At 53.6% G+C, this 20278-nt stretch overlaps 1 protein-coding gene across 2 annotated transcripts in view; it reads right to left on the bottom strand.

Moving 5' to 3' along the window:
• Nucleotides 1-19229, bottom strand: part of LOC111157667 (signal peptide, CUB domain and EGF like domain containing 1) — a 138899-nt gene extending 119670 nt beyond the window's left edge. For both annotated transcript variants that reach the window (XM_022519283.1, XM_022519284.1), the window contains exons 1-2: nt 19142-19229; nt 15369-15500 (exon numbers count right to left, since the gene is read on the bottom strand). In XM_022519283.1, the coding sequence (XP_022374991.1) occupies nt 15369-15500; nt 19142-19229 (220 nt within the window). The remainder of the gene's footprint in view (nt 1-15368; nt 15501-19141) is intronic.
• Between the last annotated feature and the right edge of the window lie 1049 nt (nt 19230-20278).

The following is a 20278-nucleotide window of genomic DNA, read 5'->3' as shown; positions in this document are numbered from 1 at the left end:
GGCTGAGCCCGAGGTCAGCTGGATCCCAGGACGCTGGGATCATGATCTGAGCCAACGGCAGACACTTAACAACTGGCCACCCAGGAGCCCCAGACATTTTAAATAACATTGAAGGGGGATATAAGATTTTATGTTTGAAAGGGCACACAGGCATATGAAGACTGAGCTATTGATTAGTTCTCATTCTCTGCAGCCCTGACCTTTTTGCCACAGCCCCAGATAAACCAATCTGACTGCTTCCCGCCTCCCACCCCCGAATCTCCCAGACACTCCAAAGGAAACATGGCCTGACTTTAATTCATCAACCTGCACTTGACTTGGGTTCCTTGTCCCTGTGAATATTGTTATCCTTCCACCTCTCCACAGACATGGAATCAGCTACCAAAGCATGGTTTTTCTACAGCGTTAACATGGTTGCAGTCTGTCCACTGGGCACCCATTCCACTACCTGCTCATCACGGCCATCATCTCTCATCCAATCTCAACCGGCAGCCCCAGACCATCCCCTCCCTCATTTCTTCATGTAAACAGGTGGCTCAGGAGAAAATGGCCTGGTCCCAACTCTAGGGTTGCAGCCTGGTTGTTTAACACAAACAGTATATGTAGCAGCAGCTCTTCGTCCCAGGGTGGGCACATGACTTAGGTTGGATCAGTGAGACTGAGGGGAAGCACTTTTACTCCATGCTTGGGTAAAAGAATTGTTTTTTGCTCTCAACTTGTAGCTCTGAAGGAATTATGCAGATATTTACTGAAAACACACACCAGGTCACTTAATTTTCATAGCAACCCTCTGGAGTGGGTATCTTAACTTCATTTTATGGGTGAGCAAACTAAAGTGCAGAGAGGAGAGGTAATTGCTCAAGGTCATATAGTAAACGGTAGGGCAAGGGTCAGAACAGAGGTCTTTCAGTCGCAAAAACCTGTGTCCTTTCTAATAAGTTAGAACACCCATGACATGCCAGGCATTGGCAAATTACTATATACACATTATTACACCCTTGGTACATGTATACTGTGTGTTGAGGAAGTATTATCTAATGCTCCAAGCACCCATTTATCCATTCATCCTTCCCTTTGTCTGTTCATGCTAAAATCTATTCATTAAATATCCAGTCAGCTGACTATCCTTCCATTTATCCAATCACCCATTATTCACTGGTCCATTTATCCAGCCAGATATCTACCCATGTATCAAATATGCATCCACCCATCTACATATATGGCCAGACACACTCATCTTTTCATTCGTCTAAACATCTAAACACCCATCCATTCACTCATCCATCCATCCAAATGTCTAAACACCCATCCATCTATTCATTGTTCCAAACGCCCACCCACCTACACACACACACACACACACACACACACACACACCCCTACCCACTCGCCATCTGTCTATCCATCCACTCACCCATCCATCCATTCACATATGGATTCATCCACCCATCGACTTCTTCAAGCATGATCCATTTAAACATCTTACAAAATGCACACAATTCGATTTAAAAATAAAGATGGTGGGAAGAAGAAAAAGAAATGAGGGTTGAAGAATAAGAGAAAACTGGTGAAAGTATACAAATACACTTGGTAATTCTAGCACAATTTCAAAAAGTTGGCCACAAATATGGCTCTAAGCTGCCCGGAAACCAAAGCAAAGAGGAAACACAGAGTCACCACATCCATAAAATGCAAATAAACTGGTTTGAATGGTGGTGAGGTCTAAGAAAAATGTCTCTTCCCCTGGTTAGGACAATCATATGCCCCGATCTGCGTGGCACATTTCCACTTTATGCTGTTGTCCGGGTGTCATTATTGACAGCACACTTTTCACTCTCAAAATAACAACCTATTTGGTCACCATACCCGGAAGGCGTTATAAAGATATTGCTGAATAATCAATAAAACTCTAGCCTTTTATTCCTGTGACACCCTATAGTATGGGCCACAATACATGCCAGTAGGCAGTAGAGTGAAGGAATGTTCACTGCTCAGACCTCTTCCCTTAACTTATCTCCAAAGGATTTCCCCCAGATCCAAGCATCTCTTAGAACCATCAGCTCCTCTCCAACCCCCAGACCTGATGTGCTACCACAGGCTTCCTAGACCGGCCTGCAGCATCTGCTCACAACTAACCCCCCTCCCCTGATTTCTGTGCCTGTGTGTTGAATTTTTTTTTAATCATGTGAGCCTCCTCCTTTAAATAAGAAAGAAACACACAAACAAATCAACCAAAAAAAGTCTCTGCCAAAGCGAGTGGATTTATTTCTGTTAAAAAAACATGTTCATGAGCCACCAGGCCTGGGGGAGGGCCCACAGGCCCCCAAGATGCCCAGCAGGCTCGGACCACGTTTTAAGGACTGTTAAAGGCAGAGAATGAGGAACAGGCAAATGGGGTAGGGAGAGGGTGAAGGAGTGGAAGGGGACAGAGCCAAGCTCTCTGGATGTTTATTCTTGAAGGACTATTGTGGGCTGAACTGTGTCATTCCCAGAGATGTACTCGTGCCCTAACCCCCAGTATTGTGAATGTGACCTGATTTGGAAATGGGATCTTTGCAGATGTAAGCAAGTTATGGTGAGGTCATGCAGTAGGGTGGGCCCTAATCTAAGGCTTGGTGTCCTTATAAGAAGAGGGAAATTTGGATACACACGGAGAGGATGTTGGGACAGAGAGGAAAACACCATGGTGAAAGGCACAGAAGGAAGACGGCCACTGATGACCACAGCAGAGACCGGAGGGAGGAAGCTGTGTAAGAGCCTGGTGTTAGTTAGTCCCATTTTGCTGATACAAAGGCTGAGGCACGCATGGCTGAGCACCTAGTCGCCCGGCCCCGAACCAGTGGCGGTGTTCGAAGGCAGATTCTATACCTGTTGGAGCCATATCCTCAGCATGCATGAGATGAACACTTTCTAAAAGGGCATCAAGTCCAAAAAGTTATTAGGGAGGAAAGTGGGAAGGAGACATCATGTGCCTCATTGTTTTTTATTCCCAAGGTGTATACCTGCCCTGAGGTTGAGGGATGGTGACAGGGACCTGAGTGCTTGGGATGACAAGTCCAGCAGCTCACCCCAGCCATCCGGGCTCCTTCTCAAGCTTTTTTTTTTTTGGTTATGTTTTCATACTCAGCTCAACGGAAAACAGCTTCCAACATCTCACAGAGCAGAGAAAAGCAGCACAGGAGCGGCTCATTATGGGATTTTTAAAAGCACACAGTGTCATTTTTCCTGTATTAAGGGCAGCACGCACACGCGATCGCACAGCTGTGGTTGTGCGCCAACAGTAGCGGTTTGGAACGGGAATGGAATGAGTTTAGCCCTTTTTTTTTTTCATTTAATTCAAAATTGATTCTCATTGCACCATAAAATATATATTTATTCTGTGGTGCCTGGGTTCTAAAAGATTGCATTGCGATGTGTCAGAGCTCCTTCTCATTTCATCTTCATACTATTTCAGAGCCTTTTCCTAAAAATCAGGACTGACTGCAAAAGTTCTCAAAATGAGGATTTTTTTAAAGCTCCCTGCTCTCCGCTTTCAGAGATCATTACTGAAAAATCTCTTCTCATGTCCCCTTGAAATTGGCATTTTTCTTGACATTCCTTGAAGACAGTGGAGACCAAGTGTTCTCGCAAAGGCCCCTTCCTTGGCTGGGCTCTAGCCTCTCTTCTTTGTCTGGGGGCTTTAAGAAAAATCGTGCACTCCTCAGATCAGGCAACCATTCTGGGAGAGATGTATGGCTTAGGAAGTTGAGTCCTTATTGGTGAATAAATCTTAATCCGGTTTGTTGGCTAATTACGCTCAGGGGAAGGTAGTTTCGCGGGCCGCCTAGCAGGAAGGATTAAGCCTCCTGTCTCCGGTGGCACAGGGTTAAGCTCTGGGTTTGTAATGATTGAGTAATGAGACGCGGCTCTCTGTGGACCCCTGGCAGGTTTCCCTTCTGCGGAGACAATGCCAGAAGTGGGCCCAGCAGTTAATTATGGGAAAGGTCAAAGGTCACGCAAAACCAACACACATCTATATACTTTTTCATTCCTCACTGCGCACAATGACCATGGCTCAGCCAGAGGGTGGGAAGACCCTCCCCACTGCCTACCTCGTGATCCCCAATGACCATGGGGTCCGAGTGGCTTGCCGACCTCCCCCAGGGGCCACCACACTTCTGCTCACGCCGTGCCCTCGCCTGAGGATCCTTCTTCTTCACAGACACCTCTGACCATCTGCAGGCTGAGCCCCAGCATCATCTCCTACCTGCTACCTGTGCCGATTCCCTGGCAGACCTGACTCCTCCTCATCCTCTGGACCCCAGAGCCCCATAAATGGACTGCACCATTACTCTTGCTTGCCATGTACCCGTCTTTTGGGGCTGTGAGTTCCACGGGGGCAAGAACTGTGTTCTGTTCAGTGTGAGCTTTAGAAGGAGCAGAATGTGCTCAACCAGAGTGTACTCCACACTGAACAAATGAACGAGCCTCCGTTGACCGACCCCCTCCCCCCGCATGTAAATGGTACGCTGGCCCCTCACCCATGACCACCCTGAGAAGCGCATACCAGCATCTTTATTTCGTGGCAAGGGAGACCAAGACCCAGACAGGTTACCTCCCCTGCCTGAGATCACACAGCTAAGACAGGTGGAACCAGAAAGGGGGTCAGGATACCGGACTTCCAAGTTAATGCTGTCTTAGTCACCGAGGACCATATATTGTAAGATTCCATTTATATGAAGTCTCCAGAATAAGTAAATCTGTCGAGACAGAAAATAGATGAGTGGTTTTCTTGGGCTGGGGAGCTGGGGAGCGATGGCGAAGGGGTGCAGGTTTCTTTTTGGGATAATAAAAAGTTTCTAAAATTGACTTGGTGATGGGGACACAGCTCTGTAAATATACTAGAAATCACTGAACTGTACACTTTCAATGAGTGAATTGCATGGTACGTGAATTATATCTCAATAAGGTTGTTACTATATATATGTACATACATGTACATATATATATATATATATATATATTTTTTTTTTTTAGAGAAAAGAGAGAGCATGAGTGTGCACAAGCAGGGGGTGGGAGAGGGAGAGAGAAAAAGTCTTAGGCAGGCTCCACACCCAGCGCGGAGCCTGACATGGGGCTCAATTTCATGACCCCGAGATCATGAACTGAGCCAAAAATCAAGAGTCAGCCGCTTCACCAACTGCGCCACCCAGGCACCCCAGATGTTTACAATTTTAAAAAACTTAATGTCATCAATGCTATCTGTTGCACTGGCTGGGTCCCTGGCACTGTGCTGGCTGCAGGGACAACGCAGGATGCTTATTCTGAATTGACCTCAAATGCACCTGCCTGGTGTGGTCTCACGGTGGGTCACGGTGGGTGTGCAGCTCTCAAGCTCCAGGTGGAATTTTCCCACGAAACTAACCAGGTGATTATTCCCTTTCTCCCTCAAAAAGGCCCGGAATCTTTTGCTGGCGGGGGGTGGGCTGTTCCCAGACTCTGACATCAAGCCTCAAGGACCTCAAAGCAATCTGGTCAAAGGAAAGCTGATCTGTCAGAATGTTCTAGATGGAAGTGAGGAGGTGTCCCAGGCTGCCGACTCAGAGTTGAGGCTCCCACCCCTCCCCTCTGCCCATTATAGGCATGGCCGTTCTCCTGTCACCTTAGCAAAAGGCAGGGGAGAAGCCCAAACCGAGAAGCCCCCCAAGCCCCCCAAACTGCAAGCTCCAAGGGGCTGCTGCCCAGGCCCAACCACCTGTGAACACAACAGCAGGACACTCAGACACATGTAGCTGCCGGAAAGCCTGAGCTGCCACTCAGAGTGGGTAAGCCGGTACCCCCCACGAACTTCTCCGATGCCCCCACCAGATTTTATAAGGGGAAACCGAGCCCAGAGAGGGGCACTGAGGCTCTAAGCTTATCAGCAAGTCAGGGGCAGACAGCAACTTGAACCCAAGGCTCGACTCTCTGGGGCCGCCCCGTGGGCTCAGGCCTCAGGCCAACCTGAGCTGGCCCGGCACAGTCGTCTTTCCTTCTTTCTCTCTCCAAATGCCCCGTGCAGTTTCTCTCCAACACACAGCAAAGCAGTGGCAACTCCCCGCCAGACACCAACTCAGTTGCAAGTGCCTTACCCCTCACCATAGCCCAAGCAAGAAGGCTGAAGTTCCCTTATCACAGAAAAAGAAACGCATCCTCAGAGAGCTCAGAGATCACCCAGCTGGTAAGAGGTGAAGCCAGTACGGGAGCTCAGGCAGGCTGGTTCCAGACTCTGCCCTCCTAGCCTTGACACAGTCCTCTGGAGAATTTCCCCGTCTCCGTGACCCAGGAAGTCAGGGCCCCTAGTTCTTGCTGAGGATCAAGCCGCCTCCCTGCCTTCTTCCCTCCTGTACCAACACCTTCTCCAGGCTGGCCCCCCAAGCCCAGGTCAGACCCTGGCCACAAGAAGCTGCCAGCCTGATGGGGGACCATGACCCAGACGCAGACAAATTCATCTAAGGAGAGCTTCCTCTGCCAACACACCAGCCAGGCCCAGGTTTATCTACGGGGCTGCCAGTGGGAAGGGACAAGAGACTAACAGTCCAGCCTGAGTCCATCTGCCACCCCCAGAGACTAAGCCAGCATTAGGCACCATCATGGCAAGGAGGATGCTGAAGAAGGAGGTGCCCACCAGGGCATGGGGTCGTGGGGGGCCATGTGATTTAGCTCTGGCCCTGAACTCTGCAGTCAGACTGCTAGGGCCCAAGAGGCCCACAGACCCCCCCACCCCCCGCAGGTCAGACCGGGCTTGTACCCAATTCTCCACAGACCTACGCCTAGCTCTACTCCCCCTGGGACAAGGGGCAGGAGGTCCAGACAGGAGGAGGGTGGCTCCAGGAGAAAGGAGTACATCCCGGAACCCTAGAAGGGAGTGGGGAGTGATAGATACCAGAGCTGTTATTAGCCAGGCCAGAGTCCAAGCTGGCTGGCTGGCTGCGCTCTTAAACTCTCTCCTCCCAGGACTGCAGCCCTGGCCCATCTGGAGGACCCCCTCGGAGCCCCTCCGAGGCCCCGTGACCTTGCCCGCACACACAAGCCCTCTGGCCCTCTTTGTCTCAAGGCCTTGGGGGAAGGCTGCCATCCCTTTCAGTAGCATCCCAAAGGCCGACAGGCCCGTAGTTTATTTTCTTAGAAATAATGGTTTTTTCTGGTTAGCATTCCTCAGATGGAAAAACAAATACAGCCACTGTAATAAGAAGCGGCCAGGAGGAGGAGAGAGAGCCCAGAGGAAGGGGCAGAGAGGGGCCTGCCGCCCGGGACAGAGGCTGGGACTGCAGGGGTGGGGGCAGGGGAGAGACCCTCTAACCCTAGGAGAAATGGGGATTTAGAGGAAAAGGAAAACGCAGGCCCTGGTCTGCCTTCCATACACGCTCCCTCCTCCTCCCACCTCTGCTCAAATGCACCCCTACCAGGCAGGTGCCATTGTTCTGACCAGCTGGATCAGGAACCAGGCCTCTGGAAGGTTCAGTCACTTACTGGACTTACTGAGTCAGCCGAGCCCAAAAAAGCCCTCTGCATTCAACTGCAGATGGCTTCCCGGACCATCAGAGCTGGAAGGAACGTCTGCTTTCCTGACCAACGCCTCTCCGGGGAGCCTCTCCAGTTTCTTCCCTCCCAAGGCAGAGATCCGTGCTCTCTATTCTTTGCCCCCAGTCTGGTCTGCGTTTTCACGGCTGCACTTCCCACACTGGCTTATGTTCACGTCTTTCCCAGTCCCAGTCCCGACTCTCCCATGGACCAGTGAGGTCAGGAAAACATGTCTTGGCCTCGGCACCAAGTCTGGCACAGAGTAGGTGCTCAGTGAACATTCTCAATGCTAAGCTGAATCTAGCCCAGTGGATGCATTTTACAGATGGGTACACTGAGGCTCGGGGAGGCGAACTTGCCTCCAATGCTTAAATACCAGTGGCATGACATTTTCATTTTTCCTTCTGAAAAGGAAAATTCCAAGCCCAATCTCTGCAACAGAACTGGGCCCCCTTGGAAGCAATGCCATCTAACTGCTAGCTGACAGCAACTTGGAATTTTAAGTCACATCTGACTTCTTCCTGCCTGCTGGTCTGCTGGACGAGAGGGCTTTCATCTTCAGTGGGGCTCACACATTAGCATGTATAATTGCACGTTTTAAGACTTGAAGAAGAATTTCCCCTCCTCTCCCCCACCCCCGCAGCCCACCTCCTACTGCCTTTCCTGGCCTCCCCAAAAGCAGATTTTTATCTGGAGTTTCAATAAAGTGTGCAATAATGATGAGGAAAGTGACTTAATAAGGTCGTAGAGGTTATTCCCTAAAAAGGCCGATTGGTTTCAAGTTTTGTGTGTGTGTGTGTGTGTGTGTGTGTGTGTTTTTAAGTTTCTGATCTTAAACTAAACAGATCACCGGGTTTGTTATTAGGAGTTTTGTTAAAATGCTTAATACCATACCCTGTAATCTACCTGACTTCAGTGACTGACAAGGAGGCAGTGGGGATACAAAATTCAGGAAGTGGCTATTTACATTCATTACATACATGCTAATTTTGTGATCTCTGATGCCCACAGGTTGTCATTTTTTCCCCTTTGCATAAAAAAAGGGGAAAATAATAATACATTTGATATTCTGTGGCCAAAACAAAAGGTTATTTCCCCCAAGAGTTTTAATTATAGCATTCTGGAAAAGGCCCGAGTTGGAACTTGCAAGTGGAATAAACCACTTGAGTAAATAAGTCCAAAAAATTAAGTACACATAGAAGGGGTGATGTGCACGGCTGGTTCAGACTAAACAGTGATTATCAAGAGGGTCTTAGTTATTTAAACAAGCCATTTGAGGGCAGTTTTCTCCTCGTTTGGGGCCTGGTCCTGATTATAAACGAGAGCTTTTAATTAAGATTAGTAGGACCCAATTCAAGCTATAATTTGGTCCTTTTCCTTAGTAAATGTCTATGAAAACAAAGCAATTAAGGTTAAATGAGTTGAAGCATTTAAAAGGGATGAAATGCCCCCTCCTCACCCCTGGCCTGCTCCCTCAGCCAAAGGAGCAAAAACAGGCCTGACTAATTCAGACCAGGAGGCCAGCATAGGGGTATGGTGAGCTGGGGGATGCATAGGCTTAGCTTATTGAAAAGAGGCAGGAAATAGAATGTGCAAAGGTCCTGCGGTAGGAAGGAACTGGCAAGTTTGAGGAATCGAAAAATGAGTGATGCTGTGGTGTGGTCAGGGAGGGAAAGGCTGAGAACGACAGCAGCTCAAAGGCATTAGCTGAGTGCCAGGCTCAGCCTGAGGAATGTCCTCTCTCAGCTACATAGATGGGTGGTGTCCTTCCAGCCACTCGCATTCACAGAGCCTGGCTCAGATGAGCTGGTGGCAGCAAAGGGGCGATATGAATAAAGGAAATGGTCTCTGCAGTCTCTTCTGACTCCAGAGCTAAGGAACTCTTCCCACTTTGTTCAGACAGGCTGCTGGGGGCCTGCACCATGGCCAGGACCTTATGGATGCCTAGGGTTGGGTCTAGGCCCTGTGGCTTCTCAGCGGGGTGACCTGGCCAGAGACTGACCTCCCTGGGTCCAAGTACCCCAACCTCACTCTGCCACTGGCCTACACCAGATGTCCTCACACTAACCCCTTCCCTTGTCAGGCCTCAGCTTCCTCACCTATAAAACCCCCCAGAAGCTGGAGGCTCTGTGAGACTTTTCCTGGTGTCCCTGGGATTTATAATGATCACTCACTACCCACTGATGCTTGCTCTGGACCCTGCCCTAAATGAAGTCACGTGGGTCATTGCAACCCAGTGTCACAGGCACTCTGAAGGAGGGATGCTCACAGCTAACATGGGCAGCATGGAAGGCTTCCTGGAAGAAGTAACTGCTGAAACTCACCCTCCACCCTTTCGCTCAACAGATGCTTTCCAAATTCTGGGCCAGGCCCAGCACTGGCTTCCAGGGGTGGAGCAGAACATGTCACAGACACTGTCCTTGCAGAGCCCACATTGTGGGAGGAGACACAGGGAAACATAAGTGCAGAGACAAATGGACACAAGCGGAGGGGTGTGTGGGACGGGGAGGGTGACAGAGAGCGCTGGTCATCTGTAGAGCATGGGGGCTCCCCTGGACCCCCTTTCCAGTCCCTTCTAACCATGCACATCCATGAGTATACCTGGAGTTACTTCAGGGTCTTTCAAGGCACATATCACCAAGAAAACACGGATTTTTCCTCAGCCTTGCCTGGAGCCTTTCGGAACCCTCTGAGGCACCTCAGCCTGGCGACGGCAAGCCCCCTGTGTGGAAGCCTGCTCATCGTCACACATGCACTGGCCACGTGGCAAGATGGACTTGCAACAGGGATGAGAAACTGTCCTTGGACTTGGGGAGGGGGACAGGCTGCCTAAGCTGCTGGCTTTGCTGAAGGGGTTTTCATCGCCAGCAGCAGCTTCGGGGTGAAGCAGTTAAGGGTATGAGAGGCCCAGTTGGCCCCTCTCAGGGGTTCCCCTAACCTGGATCCATTTCCCGTGAAGAACTAGTGAGCTTGTGGAAGTCACGCTCTCTGAGCACACTTTGTGGAGAATCTGTCCTCTGTGCTTATCACCGTGAAGGGCAAAGTCTGTCAGATGTGCAGGATGGGGTGCTCGCTCCCCCAAGACTCCAACCCCAGCCTCTGCCCAGCCTCACACCGGCTCAGCATCTGGGATGAAAGGGCCTGGGGAGGGAAATGGGTTTCCTCTAAGGTGGAAATTGCCGCCTGGGGCCGGGGGCTGGGATCGATTACCGGTGTCTGCTCTGGCAGAACAGGGCAGCCTGTTTGCCAGCCCAGCAGTAGGTTTTGTGGAGCAAAGGAAGGCCTTCTCTCACTTGTAATTTTTATCGTGCGTTCTTGGTGAATGGTCATTTGTGAATGGCCAACGTGTCTGTACAACTCTATGGGGATATGGACATACGTGTATGGTTTATCTGAATAGTCCATGAGCCAGAACACCCCATTTCCATTTCCCAGCCATTTTAGATCCTGGCAACTGTTGGAAAAAGACAAAGTTTTACCCCTTTTCATATACTGAACAATATTATGACCAACATTATCATGAGGCATCAACATCAACATGATGACAACGATCAATATCACCATCATTGCCACCATCACCATCACCACCATCATCACCACCATCACATCATCACCATCATCACCACCAACACCATCATCATCACTACCATCATCACCATCACCATCATCACCATCACCATCACCACCATCACATCATCACCACCATCACCATCAACGTCATCACTATCATCACAACCAGCACCACCATCACCACCACCATCACCACCACCATCACCATCATCACCACTGTCACCACCACCATGACCACCATAATCACAGGAACAGCAGGTAAAGCTCACACAGTGTGTCCTAAGTACTAGGCTATGTTCAAATAGCTTTATGCTAAGTACCAGGCTATGTTCAACGTGCTTTATGCACGTTATCCCACCTAATTCTCACACTATCTCTGTGAAGTAGATATTATTGTTACCTCTATTATATAGACAAACGGAGTTGAGTAACCTGTGCGGTCTACACGGGCAGGATGTGAACCCAAGACGTCTGGGTCCAGAGTCCATGCTTTGATCACTGTGCCCAATGGCCTACTGACCATCTATCCCACTTCCCAGAGCAGAGAGCCACAGGCAGCAGTATGAGAACTGGGCCTACCAGACCTGGGCTCTAGTCCCAACCTAGACAAGATCCCTGCCTCCTCAGGCCTCCATTTTCCCATCTGTAAACCAAGGAGGTGAATGAACATCTGGACGACCTCCAAGCTCCCTCAGGCTACCACTGCACGTGATCTGCCAGCCCCTCCAGATTTCAAAGCCTCCAGAAATCTCTGTATGGTCCTCCTGGGGGAACTGGTGGGGGATCTGATGGCCCATGGGGGAACACTCCAGTGGGCTCCATTAATTCCGACTGATGCCTATCCTTAGGGGTGAGAAAAACCTCAGTGCCAGTGGAACAGTGTCCACTCAGGTCCCCAGAAACCCTTACAGAAGGTATAGGGAGTGAGTGGCCAAATGGTGTCCTCTCAGTTCTTGATGACTAGTCTCCATACTTTTCTTTTTTAAAAGATTTTATTTTATACTTTATTTCAGAGAGAGAGAGAGAAAACACGAGTAGTGAGTGGGGCAGAGGGAGAAGCAGGCTCCCTGCTCAGCAGGAAGCCCAAGGTGGGGCTCGATCCCAGGATCCCGGGGTCATGACCTGACCCGCAGGCAGATGCTTAACGACTGAGACCTCCCCACCCCCGGGCACCCCAGTCTTCATACTGTTAACAAGGCGACTCCACAGGTACCGACTTACTACCTATAGGACCTTGTTGATGAAGAATTTCTATGCATGTGTAATTTCAGCTCATGTGGCCTGACCCAGATCCAGAGCTCCTTGAGGAGAAGGGCTGGGTGGCGCTGTCATTATTGCCCAAGGTGGGCTGCACGGAACCATTTTCAAAGGTCGTCACCATTGAAGCCATCATTAAAGGAGTCTGTTCACACCACCTCTCCCAGCCCGCAGCCTCAGTGAGAGGTGGTGAGAACATAAGACAGAGAGGGTGACAGTGGCAACAACGGCACTGTCAACTGTGTACTGAGCGCAAACTTTACCCTGAGTGCCTATCACGAGCCAGGCACCGTGACGGGCAGGCCTGGGGTTCACTGCCGGCATTTCATTCCATCTTCAGGAAGGCTTACGGTGAGGGGTATTTTGGGGCCATACAACCAAAGGAGAAACTGAGGCGGGAGGGCAAACGACCACCTAGACTTTCACGTCGGAGGTGGGCTGCAACCGATTCCCGCCCAGAGGCTGGGCCCGTTCTTGCTTTCCTCTGCCATTAGACAGGGTGGAGAGGACATTGTGACGAGAGCGAGTCCTCCCATGGCCCCAGCACACCCCTTCCCTGCCGCCCGCACAGCCTCTCTGTGGGCAGTTTCTATCTACGTGGCTCCTCACCTCCCAGGAACTCCAGTCTGGGCAAAAGAGAGCCAACTCAGACTAAACATTTTCTGCACACCCATGCTCATGCCAGGCTCTGCCCCCCAGAGCGGGGAAGATGGGGACAAGCCTGAAAGGTAGTCTGGGGGCTCACTGTGAGCCCAAGTTGGATAGCTGCTGTGTGGTGGGCCTCAATGCTGAGCCCATCGCCAGCCCTCAAATGGGCTCACCATTCAGCAGGAGAACAAGACACATAATTATATCCGAAGGCAGCAGTGCTCTGAGGGGGGCATGGGGTGGCGCGGTCAGTTAAGTGTCTGACTCTTGGTTTCAGCTCAGGTCATAATCTCGGGGTCATGAGATCACTCCCTCGCCCCAATTCTGGCTCTGTGCTCAGCATGGAGTCTGCTTGACATTCTCACTCCCTCTACTTCCCCCAAAGAAAGAAATAAATCTTAAAAAAAAAAAAAAAAAAGTGCTATGATGGAGAAAAGCACTTAATGTGGCCGTGTGTGTGTGTGTGTGTGTGTGTGTGTGTGTGTGTGTGTGTGTTTATGTGTGTAGAAGCAGAGGTATCAAGGAAGGCTTCCCAGAGGAGGCAAATCTAAAGCCTGATTAGGAATTGGCCAGGACACAAAGGGTAGAAAAGGAGCTCCTGGTAAGGGGAAGACCTGTGCTGAGGCCAGAAACATGGAGCGGCTTGGTGTGTGGGTGTGTGGCCAGGACACGAGGGCCATTTGGGGTTTCAGGAAATGAGGGGCAGAAGCCAGAGCCAGACTAGCAAGACATGGAGGCCCCTGGCATTTCCAGAGGCACATTCACAAGCCTCCTCCTCTCTCATTCTTACCCTGAGCCAGCAAGTCTAACCCCCAGCCTGGGCTCAGGCAGAGTGGAGAGCTAAAGCTGGACTCTGGAGGACATCAGGGAAACAGGCAGAAGAAAAAGTGTGGGCCTCCAGGCCTGGGGACAGCAGGAAGGGACCCTAAGGAGCTGGGCTGGAGGAGGAACAGGCTGGGTCAGTGGCTTAAACAAGCAGAGATAGAGGGCTGCCCTTGGCCCTCCCTTGCCAGAGCACTGTGCCTGGAGCAGGGAGCAGAGAGTCAGAAAACGGTCATGTTAGAGCCTCACACGTGCCACTTGGAACCTCCAGGCCCTGCCAGCAGGGGGGCCAGCCCGTGCCACCAGGCTCTTTGCTCAAGACCTGGTCTATCTGACTCCAGCCGGACCTCCTTCCAGAGGTCTGTGGGTATGCGCCAGCTCCCCACTCAGGCTTCTGGGCCCCAAGCAAGGCCAGAGATGTGGCCAAAGCAGGCACGATGCAGACCATTGCCAACTGCCCAGCCCTCAGCCCTGAGAGATACCAGCAAGTGAGACGGATGAATCGTGTCAGCGTTCTAAGGAGGCATATCTGCATCTCCCACAAAGCTCCAGCACCTACAAAGCTTTAAAGAGAAGGAATGGGCCCCCATCATACTCTCATGGGTCGCTTTCCTAATACGAATTTCGTGCTTTGCGAAAGTGAGCTGGCAGGGCGTGGGGAGAAGCAAACAAGAAGCTAGGGAGCCATGGAGGGGGAGTCCAGGGTCCTGGGGTTCAGTGCTTGCCATGCCCTGTGGGACCTGGGGGATTGTTGCTCTCGGGGCCTCAGCTTTCCTCGTCTGCAAAGTGGGGACAGACAGGGAAGATTCGGAGCAACGATTCTCAGCCGGGTATGAATGCGGGACACCGAGAGGGCGGCTTCCAGCTCCCTGATGATGGGGTTCTCCAGAACAACACAGAATGGCCACACAGCCCCTCCCTGACAGATGATCCCATGAGTTCCATCCAGCCTGGGCCGTCCTGCTTCCAAGGACAGCCAAGGCCGCTCCTCTCTCTCTGACTTTCAGCTTGCCAGGGAGGGAGTTTCCAGCACCAGATAGTCAAACCCAAATCCCAGGTGCAGGGAAGAAAGGCTGGACAGACAGACATGGCACAGATGTATGTCTTCACCCAAGCTCTCGTACCTGAGCCAGCCCATGAAAGCTGTGGCTGGCTACTAAGCAGGTCCTTTGAGGAAGCTACAGCCACATGGGGTGGGGTGGGTGGTTTCAAAGTTAGGGACCTGGGGGAGGGTTACCCCAGGCCTTTACCCCACACATATCCAGTCAGAGACAAGAAGGATGAACGTGCCAGTCAACACTTCATCTCATTTAAAATAAAACAAAAGTTTCAATTCCCGGGTGAGTCAAGTACCCCGTGACTCCAGATTCCTCCCTCCAGGGAAGCAGCTTAGCTTCCCAAGAAGCCCCCGGCTCCCTCCCACAGCCGAGTGAGGTCTGCGCTGCTGGCACGCCACGGGCTGGCCATCGGCCACGTACGGCGGCCGTGGCGGCCCCGGGGTCCGGCCAGGAGGGCCAGGCTGGGCTCACCTTCACACTGCCTGCCTTCCCCTTTGTAGCCCGGCTTGCAGAGACATTTGTAGGACTTGGGTGTGTTCTGGCAGATGGCATCGATGTGGCAGTCATCTGTGCCCTCCGAGCACTCGTCCACGTCGACTGGCCCTGGGGTGGGTGGGGGAAACAACTGGTGAGATGTGGTCCGGTCAGAGGGGGTCGGACGGGCAGGCCGCGGTGGCTGGGGGGCAGGGAGCTCCTTCCGTCCTCTACCTTCCATTGATCGCTGGGGTAATTAACAGTAATAGCCATCACACGACAACCCGGTGTGACGAATGGTGACTGGTAGCATTTTGGGGGCAGCTACTCTGTGCCAGACACAATGCCACCTGAATGTGGCCTCCCATTTAATTTTCACGATGGTCCTATCAAGTCGATCCATTACTCCCGCAGGAGAGATGACAAAACCGAGGCTTAGGAGCACCGCCAGGAAAGCCTCTCTGTGTGTCTCGCTCTCCCCACAAGCATCATCCCTTCTCTACTCTCCTTATTCTAGAATTCAGAGCCAGAAGGGCCTTGGAGGAATTTAAATCTATCCCCTTTAGGTTACAGTGGGGGTGGGGTGGGGGCGGGAAACCAAGGCTAGAATGGAGCCCGGAGCAGCGGCCAAGCCAGGAGGCCCAGGGTGGGTGATCTCACCCCTCTCAGCCCCAAGGCTGTGGAAATCGAGGATTCTTCACCCAGTTTCCAGGCCTCAGACTGCAGTGGCCAACCACAGAGCCACACCCTCAGCAGGGCTGACCCAGCTCACCCGTGGTTCTGACCTCCCCATCCTCTCTCCTCTCCACCTTAGACACCTAGGACCTGGCTCTCAGATCCCAAATTCCAAACTTGAGTTCAGTCTAGGTTTTGAGGGCTCCTGGCACTCCCCACCTCCCATCCTAACTCACACACTTACACCTTCGGTTTGGAATAGCTGTTGGCCGAAGTAGAGCAAGATAGATCCTGTGTTTCTGTCTATCTCTCTCTCACTCTGCCCATCTCTCTCTCGCTCTCTCCCACATACACACACATAGCACAGAGCTCAATGAGGGCAAAGGACCCTCGGGACACAGGATAGCACAGCCAGAAGAACTTTAGTTATAATCTGGGTTATAGATGAGAAAACTGAGGCCCAGAGAGGTCTGTTGTAGGTCAGTAGCTCATGAGGGGCAGAGACTAGAGCTCAGATCCAGAGCTTTCTATGGGCCTTGTTACTTCCAGCTAGCCACGAATAAAATACAGATGGATGACAGATAGAAGGGCCCAGAAGGGCAGCACAGGGAAACCTCAGCATCTACTCCAAAGGCAGTCACTCAAGGGCAAGGCTGGGGAAGTCCTGGAGAGACCTCCTCTCTTCCTGACCCCAGCCTTCCCCTGAACTGTCTGGTTCTCAAGACTGTCCAATCTGAATTACTCCCCTGGCTGGCATCGGGGTTCTAAATCTGTGGGGGGTCTCTCTAAAAGAACAAAACTTCTCTCTAAGTCTCTAAGGGCTGCAGCCTCCCCCAAAGGAAGAGAGGCATCAGCAAGAAGCCTAAGAGCAAAAGTTTCCTACACAGGCATGCACACGAACGCACATACACATGCACACACACGCACAGCAGGTGGTGTCACTTTTCAGGGTGGTCATATCTGATCAGGTCAGCAGCCCGTCCTCTACAGCTGCCCCAAGGAAGGTGGAACAGGAGCCAGGAACGGGCCAGAGCCAGCCACCAAATGGTCAGGGACCAGTGGGAATGTCAGACCAGCAGAACATCTCCTTCTGGGGAAGTGACAACACAGGGATGCCCGTGCAGGCTGAGCACGGTCTCCAGAGCAGGAAGTCAGAGGCCAGGGAGGGCCAGTCAGCATCCTTCCAGTTGGGAGGCGTAGGGCCACTTCTGAGATAGGACCAGCAGGGAAAACGGGCCACAGATGCACATCCCAAGGGTCAGTGCACAGAAATGAGGGGAGGGAAACTGCCTGGGGTTCTGGAGCCCCCTTTGCCCTGTATCCCTAATCTCTGAACTAGGCAGGTAACCTCGTGGGAAGGGAAATGGATGAACCTTAGCCATGGGACTGGTGTGGGGGGGGGGGGGGGCGGGACACCTCCCTACACATCTTCTAAACAAGTCTTTAGGTGGGGGCTGGGGAGAGGGAGAGGAGCCAAGGCCATTTTTTCCCCTGGTCTAACCTTGCTCCCTGCCCAGGGCTGGGGACTCCCTCCAGAGGGAGCCCAGCCCTTCCTTGGCCTCCCACTGCTTGCTTTGACTGGTTTGTGTCACAGCACAAGGCTTTCAGGGGCTGGGACACACAGACACAGAGGAGGGACAGAGAGGTAGAGAGAGGCACACGTGAAAATAGCCAAACAAGGGCAAAGGATCCTAAAGTCTGAGAGAGACACCCACAGACACAGTGGGGGCTGAGGGCCGCAGGGCCCAGCCTCCAGGGGCTCCAGCTTCGGGAAGAGTTTAAACGCCTGGCATCCTCAGGGAGCGACTCCCAGGAATAGATTTCTATGCCACCAAACACAGACTTTGGGGAGCCCAGCATGGTAGCTGGGGGGAGGGGTGTCCAGAGAAAGCCAAGGACAGCAGAAGCAGGCAGAGTACTCCCCCCCACCCCTCAAGGAGAGAGGGAGGAAACTCCTCCGAAGCAAGCTGTGGGAGGAGACACTGCTTTCCGCTTTGTGGGAGCACCCCTGCCAGACAACCAAGAGAGTGGGAGGGGAGGGAGAGGGTGCTGGGGAGCTCCTGTGAAATCCTGCCCCCCTCCCCTGCGCTGCTAGCCTCTTCTGCCCTGCCCAAACCATGCCCCAAATGCTTGGGATCCGGGATGATCCCGTTTCTTCCTTCAGTGCCTCTTGCCGCCCTCTCCTGGGCCTCCTCCCCTCGGTCCCAAGCTTCGTCTCCCCCCCTCTGGTTCCCATCCATCTCCTTCGCTCTGTGTCAGTCCCTCTGCCCTTCCAGTCCTGTCTGACTGTCTGTCTGCCCATCCCTTTCCAGCCTTGTCCACTTCTGTCTTTCCCATCCGTCTGTCTTGCTCCCTCCCTATCCCCCACCCCCAGTCTTCTCGTCTCTTTCTCTGCTCCTCTCTCTCCCTTCCCATCCCTTAGTCCGTGCCTCACATCTCCCTTTATCTGTGTTTTTCCTTCCAGCTGCCCATTTGCCTCCTTCTCTCTCCATTGGGTTTCCTCCTTCCCCTCCGGTCTTCTGTTCTCCTCCCTACTCTCCGTGTCTGTCTTTCTCCGGGTTCTTTCTGTGTCCTTTTGTGTGTTCCCTCCGTGCCTCTTTTCCCGTTCATCCGTCCCCCGATCCACCGCCTCCCCCCATCCCCTTTCTCTCTAGGTCAGTCCTTTCCCCCGGCTCCCCTCCTCTCCGTCTCCCCCTTGGGCCTCCTTCCGCCCGCACGCCCCTCTTCCCTGGGGGAGCGCCCGTCAGGCTCCAGGGTCCCCACTCCCTCTCGCCTGCGCTCTGAGCGCCGGGGCTCCCCTCCACCGGTCGTCGCGCTTTCTTTCTTCCTCCCGCCCTCGCACTCCCTCTCCCGGGGGCCCCAGCCCGTCCCGCCCCTGCTGCGGCCCCGCCGGGTTCCCGGAGCCCCCCCCGGGGCGCCGGGCTTCGGGGAAGGGGCGCCCGGCGTCGGCCCCAGAAGTTACTTTGAGAAGAGGCGGGGCGGGGCGCGGGGCCGCGCGGGCTGCAGCCCCCTCGACGGCGCGGGGCGGGGGCCCACCCGGGACCCCGCCGCCGCCCCGCGCCCGCCGCCCGGCCGCCCGGCCGCTCGGGGCTTACCTGGGAGCCCGCTGCCCCCCGCCAGGCGCCCGCGCGCGCCCAGGACGAGCAGCACGCACAAGTGCCAGCGCACGGCCGCGGCGCCCATGCTCGCTGCGAGCCTGGCCGTGCCGGCCGGGCGTGCGGGCGTGCGGGGCGCGGGGAACCCTGCGACCGGCCGCTCGGCGAGCGCTCCTGGCTGCTGGCTCCTCGGCCACCGCTCGGGCTCCCAGCCGCCCAGCCGGCGCGGCTGACGAGCTGACAGCCGTGCGCTCATTGGCCCGCGACTGCCGGGGGGGCGGGGCTCTTCACGCGGCCGGCCAATGGGCGCCGGCCGCCGGGCCGCGGGGGGTGGGGCGGGCGCGGGCTTCGGGGGCGCCCCCTCCCCTCGGAGCTGGCTGCAGGTTGTGGGGTGGGGGCCGGGACCCGCTCCGGTGGCCGCGGGGTGCACAGTCTCCGCCGGGCTCGGGCTCGCTCGGAGGCTGCTCCCTTCCCCGGCCCCTACCCCCACCCCGCCGTGTCGAAGTCGTCGAGGGTGACCAACCCCTCGGGGGCAGCACTCCCACCTCCCCAGCACGCACACTCTAGGGAGAGGAGAGGGCCTGCCCAGCGGCCCTCAGAGGTCGAGAAAGGCCCGGAGACATCCATTTGTAGTGGAAGAAATGGGAATGCTGAAAGCAGAATTGTGAGCTCACCCAGCGGGGTGGTGTTTATTGAGAACCTACTGTGTGCCCAGCGGGGGCCCTGCAGCGGTGAATGAGCCAGAAGGGAAATAAATCATGAGGTTCGATTAAAAATCGACTTTCGAAACAAACTTTTTACCACTCCCCAAAGGACAATGGCTCGTAAGTGTGCTTGTCATAGGACAAACGCAGGATCCGCGTCCAGAAAGTTCCCTGACGGCGGACAATGTCACTTTGCAGGCAGTCCCGGCCCACGGTGCACCCCATCTGCGGGCTAACCCTCTAGCCCGCCAAGTTGGATGCTCTGAGTATTCAGGGCCGGGGGCCTCTGCAATGACAGCCCCAGGCAGGCATGAGACGGGCTGGGGGCTGGAGGAACATCACCTTCCTTCCACCCAAACGCTGCTTTGCCTGCTCTGGGATCTACACCTGACACTTGCCGGCCTTTGGGCCTGAACCCAGACCCCCCCCCCAA

The sequence above is a fragment of the Enhydra lutris genome, unplaced genomic scaffold (assembly GCF_002288905.1).
Source record: "Enhydra lutris kenyoni isolate GAN:26980312 unplaced genomic scaffold, ASM228890v2 scaffoldscaffold55, whole genome shotgun sequence".
Lineage (NCBI taxonomy): Eukaryota > Metazoa > Chordata > Mammalia > Carnivora > Mustelidae > Enhydra > Enhydra lutris.
This window is presented reverse-complemented; position numbering and strand designations above follow the sequence as displayed.